Source organism: Salvelinus sp. IW2-2015, linkage group LG15 (genome assembly GCF_002910315.2).
Source record: "Salvelinus sp. IW2-2015 linkage group LG15, ASM291031v2, whole genome shotgun sequence".
NCBI classification, from domain to species: Eukaryota; Metazoa; Chordata; class Actinopteri; order Salmoniformes; family Salmonidae; genus Salvelinus; species Salvelinus sp. IW2-2015.
Genome location: NC_036855.1, coordinates 57,491,289 through 57,499,540, shown reverse-complemented (window position 1 = coordinate 57,499,540; position 8,252 = coordinate 57,491,289). Strand labels below are relative to the sequence as shown.

The 8,252-nt window shown below is 44.8% G+C and overlaps 1 protein-coding gene across 1 annotated transcript in view; it reads left to right on the top strand.

The window, feature by feature from the left end:
• Positions 1 to 7,914, top strand: part of igdcc4 (immunoglobulin superfamily, DCC subclass, member 4) — a 62,051-nt gene extending 54,137 nt beyond the window's left edge. Inside the window, exons 12-17 of the mRNA XM_070447381.1 lie at positions 1 to 99; positions 230 to 364; positions 1,480 to 1,582; positions 2,848 to 3,085; positions 3,193 to 3,321; positions 4,125 to 7,914. Coding sequence (XP_070303482.1) covers positions 1 to 99; positions 230 to 364; positions 1,480 to 1,582; positions 2,848 to 3,085; positions 3,193 to 3,321; positions 4,125 to 4,793 — 1,373 coding nt within the window. The 3' untranslated portion in view covers positions 4,794 to 7,914. The remainder of the gene's footprint in view (positions 100 to 229; positions 365 to 1,479; positions 1,583 to 2,847; positions 3,086 to 3,192; positions 3,322 to 4,124) is intronic.
• The last annotated feature ends 338 nt before the right edge of the window (positions 7,915 to 8,252 follow it).

Here is an 8,252-nt window from a genome sequence, read left to right as displayed (position 1 = left end):
CGCCTGTGGAGCCCAATGGCATCATCATCAGCTACAGGATCCTATACACCATCAACCTCAGCCAGCCTGAGCACCTGTGGAACAACCTCTCCCAAGATGGTGGGTGGGTGGCTGAAGGTGCGGCTGTTGCGGGGAGCTGTGTGGGTTCTATAAGTGGATGCAAATGGGACTGTTAATGACTCACACACTTACCTCCCTCTACCTCTCCCTCTCTCTCCCTCCCTCTTAGGGACCATCATGAGTGCTGAGGTAACAGGGCTGTCTAGTGGTACACAATACTTCTTTAAGATGAGGGCGTCAACTGAGGTGGGGGTGGGGCCTTATTCCCCAGTGAAGGATGTGCGCACTCCTCCCAGGAAATATGGTGAGTGGGTCTACTGTCTACACATACTGTGATGGTGTGCGTCATCACTTACATAAGTATCTCCCGACACTTTCAATCACACACACACACAAACACAAACACAGAGTCCTTTAAAGTGGTTAATCSATCCCTGCCAGTGGGGGAGAGAAGCCTGCAGGAGGCTGTTACTTTGGGGAGCCTGTGGCATATATGTCTCCTCACTCTCTGGCTTTCTGAGGTGAATATTAAAGGGGTAGCCTCAGCAGCCGCTGCACCCGGAGAGCTCTATGAATCAACTTCACATCTGACTTTGAGAAGCAGAAGAGCTGTGGATGACACCTTGTCTATAACCACGGTGAAGGGAGCTGTGACAGCGGCTCATTCTATAGGGGGCTTGGCAGGGGAAAGAAAGATAGATATGTGCACACTGTTGAATACTACTGCAGTTTCGTCGGGCTTCTCAAGGAGACCTCCATCAATCCTCATCTATTTGTAGCCCAATTACACTTTGTCCGTCAGAGAATAATGAACACAACAGCTAAACTCGAGCATCTAGAAGCAAGCCAGGAGAGAGCTCCATTCTACAGCAAAAGGTCATCTCATTGGAGCTAGGGGAGTCCATCCTCCTCTGGTTGGCACAGGGCATTAGCTGAAACCACTGAGACGGAGTAAGATGAGTAGCAGGTTTATTCTGGTCCTGCGGAGTTGCCCCATATTCGGCTCCATCAGACAGTCTTGCCAGTTGTAAATGCAATGTGATTGAGGGCGAGGTGGATGGTGGGCGRGCGAGAGCGGGGCGAGAGCGGAGCGAGCACCATCTGTCCTCTCTCCACTCTGCTGCCAGACAGACAGCCATTGCCCAAGCTGAATTAATATCTCCCTCCCTGGAAGTGTGAATTGGTTCCTCCATGGCCCGCTGAAATTGATTGAGGGGTGACAGAATGGGTTCTGCAGAATTTTTGGAATCCGGCTGTCATCATACCTCATATACAGTATATTATCATTCATCCTCCCACCTAACTTCTGTTCTCTAACTGTGTCCTGTGCTGACAGGTTCAGACACTCATCCAGTATCTTGTCTGTTTTCTCTCCCCGTTTCCTGCATGCCTTCCTGGGCTGTTCCCTGTTCTCTATAGAGCTGGACATCCATGCAGTGACAGGCATCATAGTTGGTGTGTGTCTGGGGCTGCTCAGCATTCTCCTTTGTATGTGTGTCAGCTTCCGCAACGGCAAGGCCAGGTAAGAAGAGGCCACCTGAAAGCAAATGACTCTGTCTATTTTAGTATGTCTACTTTAGTATGTACGTCTAGGATTTGAGGGTCATTAAGCTTTCACTGGCATTGTAAAGCATTTAAGGGAAGGTGTGTGTGTGCGTGTGTGTGCGTGTGTGCGTGTGTGTGTGTGTGTTGTGGTGTGTGTGTGTGTGTGTGTGTGTGGTGTGTGTGTGTGTGTGTGTGTGTGTGTGTGTGTGTGTGTGTGTGTGTGTGTGTGTGTGTGTGTGTGTGTGTATGTGTGTGTTATGTGAGTGTGAGTGTGAAGCTGCAGCAGCAGAGAGACAGACAGGCAGATGTTGTTGAGTGTGTCCTGAACAGAAGAGGCACCACGGATGGCTGCTCTTGGTCTATTATGAAGCTGTGCGGTTAATGAGCAGGAAAGAATATGAAACAAAAGTCATGTTTCCCTGCATTGGGTTTGGCAGGGAGAGCAGTAAACTGATTTAAATAGAAGTGGAGTATTTGGAGATGTTTTGTATAGTTACAGTATTAGGGTGACTTTTGTGTGAGACCCAGGGGGGGTCCATGTCTTCATGCTGCACATTTGACATTTCAGATTTGAATAATTTTGAATAATTTTGCATTAATACGGAACGACTATTATTACTGTCTGTTTTGGTATTTAGCTCAACTGTTTGAATTCCAGTGTGTACTATAGTGAATCCAGCTAGCCATCACAATTTGAGATGGAGTGACAATATGTTGTTCATCCTACTGTTATAGTTGTAACGACTGTCTATGACAATGCATTCCTCATATTTGTTTTTAAAGGGATACTTCAGGATGTTGGCAATGAGGCCTTCCTTTGTCTACTTCCCCAGAGGCAGATGAACTCATGGATACCATTTCCATGTCTCTTTGTCCAGTATGAAGGAAGTTAGAGGTAGTTTCGTGTTAGCGCCATGACTGGAAGTCTATGGGTATCTGCTTGCGTGCTAGTATATACCCATAGACTTCCAGGCATTGCGCTAATGCTAGTTAGCAATGACTCGCGAAACTACCTCCAACTTCCTTCTTACTGGACACATAGACATATAAATGATATGCAAGAGTTMATCTGACTCTGGGGAAGTAGATTAAGGGCCTCAATGCCAGAATCCCCAAGTATTCCTATAAAACACAATTGTTAATGATAATCCTTGTTTTTATACTGTGCTCTGAGTTTAAACCGTGTGCAGTGACATAACCCTGGTCCATAACCCGTGTCCCTCCTCTGTGCTGTGTAACCAGAGAGGTGTCTGGAGGGCTGGACTCCACAGCTCTACCTCCACAGTACCGTCGTGGGGGTAGGTCTGTGCCCACCATGGTGCCAGAATGCAGTGATTGCCATGAGCTAGAGACCCTGATGCCCCTGGGCAGCCTGGACCATGACCATGACCTCGCCCAACCCCTCACAGAGCCCACTGAGGAGCACAGCCTCATGGGTAATGTAGGAGTAGCGGACGATGCCCTAGGAGCTGAGCTCAAGGTGAGTAGTCAGGACACTAGATACCACACTAGACACATCTACAAATATAGTACTTTTCAAGGTTACTTGTTGAGTCGTGTTTTTCTTCTGACCTTGTCATTCTCCAGGCTGCTTGGAATGGGTCAGTTAGTTGTAACTGGGCCAACCGGATCACCAAATACAGGGATACCATCACAGAGGACTCTCCAACGCTCAACAATGGAACTTTGGACATGGCCAACACAGAGAATGGCAAGGTACGTGAGCAGAGTGTGTGTGTGTCAATGCATGCACGTGCACGTGTTTGTGTGTGTGTGTATGTGAGCGTGGTGTGTGTCTGTGTGCGTGCGAGCGTAGTTTGTGTGTGAGCGTGGTGTGTGTGTGTGTGTGCGAGCGTAGTTTGTGTGTGAGCGGGGTGTGTGAGCGTGGTGGGTGCGTGCGAGCGTAGTTTGTGTGTAAGTGTGGTGTGTGTGCTTGCGTGTAGAAGAGCAGTAAGAGAGATGGTGTAGAGGTAGAGTGGTTTGTGTGAGAGCTGAACAGGAAGTAATGAAACAATGAACGAGGTGTCAGGATGACGTATAGCTAATTAGAACGTGACACTCTGGCTGAAAGCTGAATGAGCCGCTTGATCATGCGTCTGATAAATTAATTACTCTRCCACTGTTAAGGCGCTCTCATACCCTTCAAAAGTGTAGGATGGGAGAGCTATAATTAATCTATAATGAATCCCTCATTTATTTTGCAGTCACACCTCATACCACCACTGCTCTATTTTACTGGTGACATTTCGGTCGTATTCTCAATGATTTAATTTAGAGAATGGTATGCAGTTCAGAAAGCTGGATAGCATAGCAAGAAATAATGACTGTGTTATAATTGTATTATGGCTGCCTTTCAGTTATGATTGACACCACTGGTGTAAGGTCATTTACAGTTGTATGTTAATACAGAACAACAGGAGTACAAACACACCTCCTTGTAGGACTCCACTGTTACATGGGCTGACTGTATGAAATTAAATCATTAAATGTCTGCTAACTGTGTGTTGTGTGTGTTTCAGGGCAATCCTGAGGACCAACTGGACTCCTCCCTGTGCAGTAGTAACCATTTGGAGGCAGAGGTCATAGTTCACTCTGAGCTGAACGACCTGGAGAAGGAGCAGCAGGAGGCGCAGAGTGACAGGGAAGAGGACTCTCAGGCCACCAGGGGGCAGTCATTGTCCGAGGCAGCTTACTCCCCAGTCAGACAGCCTGCCCAGGCGGCACAACATCCAGGGGAGCCAGTCAGACAGCCTTCCCAGGCACCACAACATCCAGGGGAGCCAGTCAGACARCCTGCCCAGGCACCACAGCATCCAGGGGAGCCAGTCAGACAGCCTGCCCAGGCACCACAACATCCATCACCAGGGGAGGAGTCCCTAGAGACACAACCTCTGCCCAAGGTCCCACCCGGCCCTGTCCTGGAGCCAGTGTTCAATCACAATGGGCAGCCAGAGGGCATGGTTGGGGGCATGGTGGGCGTGGCAGCCCAGCTGACTGTAGATGTGGGGCGGCATACGGGAACAGGGCTCACCAACGGCTTCCACTCCACCAAGCCCCTGCGGCAAGGGCAGGAGACCCTGGGGAACGGGGACTCCAGACACTGCCCCCCTCTCCCGTCCCCCTCTCCTTTCGTCAGCRCCGGCCTTGTCCACTCTAACTCTGCAGCGCACAGCTACCTGTGCCCTTAGCAAGAGAAGAAACAAACCCCCACACCAAGACCAGTTGGACTTCTTTCTTTTTCTCATCCATGATGAATCCAATATTTTTTTTTAAAGCACCTCAGTATCTGATTTTCTTCTTCCTGGCTCAGTTTTATAGGTACTTTGAATCCATTGTTTTATATGTGTATATATACAGTATATATTTTTTAGTGCTAGTATGTATGGGTATTCATTTTGTTGCATAGCAGCAGTATGTTAGTCTGGCCTTACTCTGTACTTTGCTACAGGCTCCTATTACAGACGTACGATGACGGAATCATAGTGTAGAAAGCAGGATATTCCTTTTTTCATAAGCCTTGACCTGTTGGACTCTGAGATTGAGCGTGGACGTGTGGTACTTCAAGACCTACCTTTGGTCAGCTGATGATGGTAGAGAGGCTCTTGATTCAGCACCATGGAGGAAGATAGAGCAGAACCGTGACCATGTGGCCCTTTCACTCTCACTCTGGCTCCTTTCCAATGACTGAGCTGTTCCTATTGGCTGTTCCACTGTATGGATGCTGCCTGCCCCAGCACCAGGAAAGAAGCCTGATATTTAGACACTGAGAGTGCAGACCTCCTCTCTCTCTCTCTCTCTCTCTAACCTCCTGCTGTCTCAGGATCCACACACACATTCCCTGAATTGAGCTTGGGGGTCTCAGGTGCCTAATATTTTAGGAGCATTTTTAACCTCTGTATATTTATATAGATGATTATATTCAATAAAAATAGGACAAATATGTTGACAAAGGAAAATAAATGAGGCAATTGAAGAAAATTTGAAGGAACCGCATACAGTACATGTAGTTGATATAGGTTGCATTATTCTGGGGGGGGGGACTAGATGAGATGTGTAGGTGTATGATAAAATAACACATCTTAAGCAGTGGTCTCCTGGTTTTGCTCCCAGTCAACAGCACTACCTCATTTCTTTACAGGATGGTTTGTTGGTGATTTTAATTGTGTCATGCAGATAGGTGCAACTTTTAGAATCTGCTTTTTAACTGTTTGATTCATAGCCTTCAATACTTTCAGGAATAACTTCTTGTCCTCTTCTTTCTATATACATCAATTTGTATTACCTACAGGAAATGACACGTATGGTACATAACGGACTGTCTCAGATCTCTGTTTATTGCCCTTTTCCTCATTATCGGTTGTCCCATTCGATCTGGGTTTCCAGCTGTCGTCACCCCACTCAATGTTACATCTACTTTGGACGGGAAAAGAAAAACATTTTTAATTTACCAGTTACCTCAAATCACTTTTCACCTTAGGTAAATCATGCAGCAGTTTAGTTACCAGGCCTGCTATATGGTAGTCTGTTACTASACCTACTACAGAGGAACAAGCCTCCGTCGGGAGGCCTCACCCGTTGTGATGCTATCTGACTCATCCTCTCTCAGCTGTGTCTGAGCTCCTCCCTCTGCAGGTGGGGGGGATGGTAATATCATAGAGAAATAAACCTAGAAACCACTTCTATTTTCAGCCATATTTACATTCTTTCTTTGTACTTATGACTCTCGCCTGCCTGAGGTCTTTCACAATACCATATGTAAAGTCTACACCCCTTTGAACTTTTTTCACATTTTGCTGCGTTACATAGTGGAATTAAAATGGATTTAATTGTCATTTTATATACTCTGTAATTTTAAAGTGGAAGAAAAATTATATAATTTTTWAAAGATTAATGAAAAATAAACACTAATATAGGTTAGGTAAATATTCACCCTCCTGAGTCAATACATGTTAGAAACACCTTTGGCAGTGATTACCGCTGTGAGTCTTCCTGGGTAAGTCTCATAAGAGCTTTGCACATGTTCAAGCTTTGCAAAATCTTCAAGCTCTGTCAAGGTGTTGGGGATAATGGCTAGACAGCAATTTTCAAGTCTTGCCMAAAAAAAATGYGCCGATTTAAGTCAAAGCTGTAACTTGCCCACTCAGGAACATTCACTGTCTTCTTGGTAAGCAACTCCAGTTTAGATTTGGCTTTGTGTTATAGGTTATTGTCCTGCTGAAAGGTGAATTCCTCTCCAGGTGTCTGGTGTAAAGCAGAGTGAAGCAGGTTTTCCYCTAGGATTTTGTGTGCTTAGCTCCATCCGTTTTCTTTTCATCCTGAMAAATTCCCCAGTCTTTCCCAATGTCAAGCATACCCATACCATGATGTAGCCACCCCATGCTTGAAAATAAGAAGGCAGTTACTCAGTGATGCGTTGTGTTGGAATTGCACCAAACATAAGGCTTTGCTTTTAGGCCAAAAAGTTTATTCATTTGCTGTGTTTTTTTGCAATATTACTTTAGTGCCTTGTTGTATACATATGCATGTTTTGGAATATTTGTATTCTGTGTATTTGTATTCTTCTTTTCACTCTGTCAGTTAGGTCATTATTGTGGAGTCACTGCAATCTTGTTGATCCAGCCTCCGTTTTCTCCCATCACAGCCATTGAACTCTATAGCTGTTTTAAAATCACCTTATGGCCTCATGGTGACATCCCTGAGAAGTTTCCTTCCTGTCCTGCAGCTCAGTTCAGAAKGACGACTGCATCTTTGATGTCTCTGGGTGATTTAATACATCATTCACAGCATAATTATTGACCATGCTTATACCTGGTMTTGTAGTTGAATCTGTGCTTGAAATTCAACACTTGACTGAGGGACCTTACAGATGGTGTATGTTTGGCAGACAGGAAGGGGTAGTCATTCGAAAGTCAGTTCAACCCCTATTATTTCACGCAGAGTGAGTCCATGTAACTTATGTGATTTGTTAAGCCAAATGTTACATCTGAACTACTTTAGGCTTGCCTAAACAAATGGGTGAATACTTATGCAACAACTATATTTTAGTTATTTARTTTGTATTAATTTGTAAACATGTGTAGAATTTTCTTTTCACTTTCACATTATGGAGTATTTTGTGTAGCTCAATGACAAAACATACAATTAAATCTACTTCAATCCCACTTTGTAACGCGACAAAATGTGAAAGAAAGTTTGAAGCGGCGTAGACTTTATATTGGCACTGTAAATAATCCTTCTGACAAACACAGATCCTCTATTTTCTATTACCCTCGTGTTTTCATTTCTTCCATTATAGCATTTTTAAACAAGCATCTTTATTATTTTATTGAACATAATGCATGCTTGCATTTCTTATAGTTACCTTTTGTGGACCCTAACAAAATATGTTTTCTTCAAAATAGTTCCACACAAGGACAAGAATATCTTGTCATACTTTGTGTGAGGCTTTTTGTCTAAATTAGAGTATGCCCATATCAAAGACTATACAGGTATAATGGGCCTGTTGTAAACGTGGCCCAAGACATTGAGTCTTATGGTCTGTCAGATGAATGAGGACTCAGCTAGTCCAGATAGGTACTAGAACTCAGAGGCATATAGAAGAGTCTCATAACTAAAGCATTCCAGTTTTATACTTTGAACAGACCTCA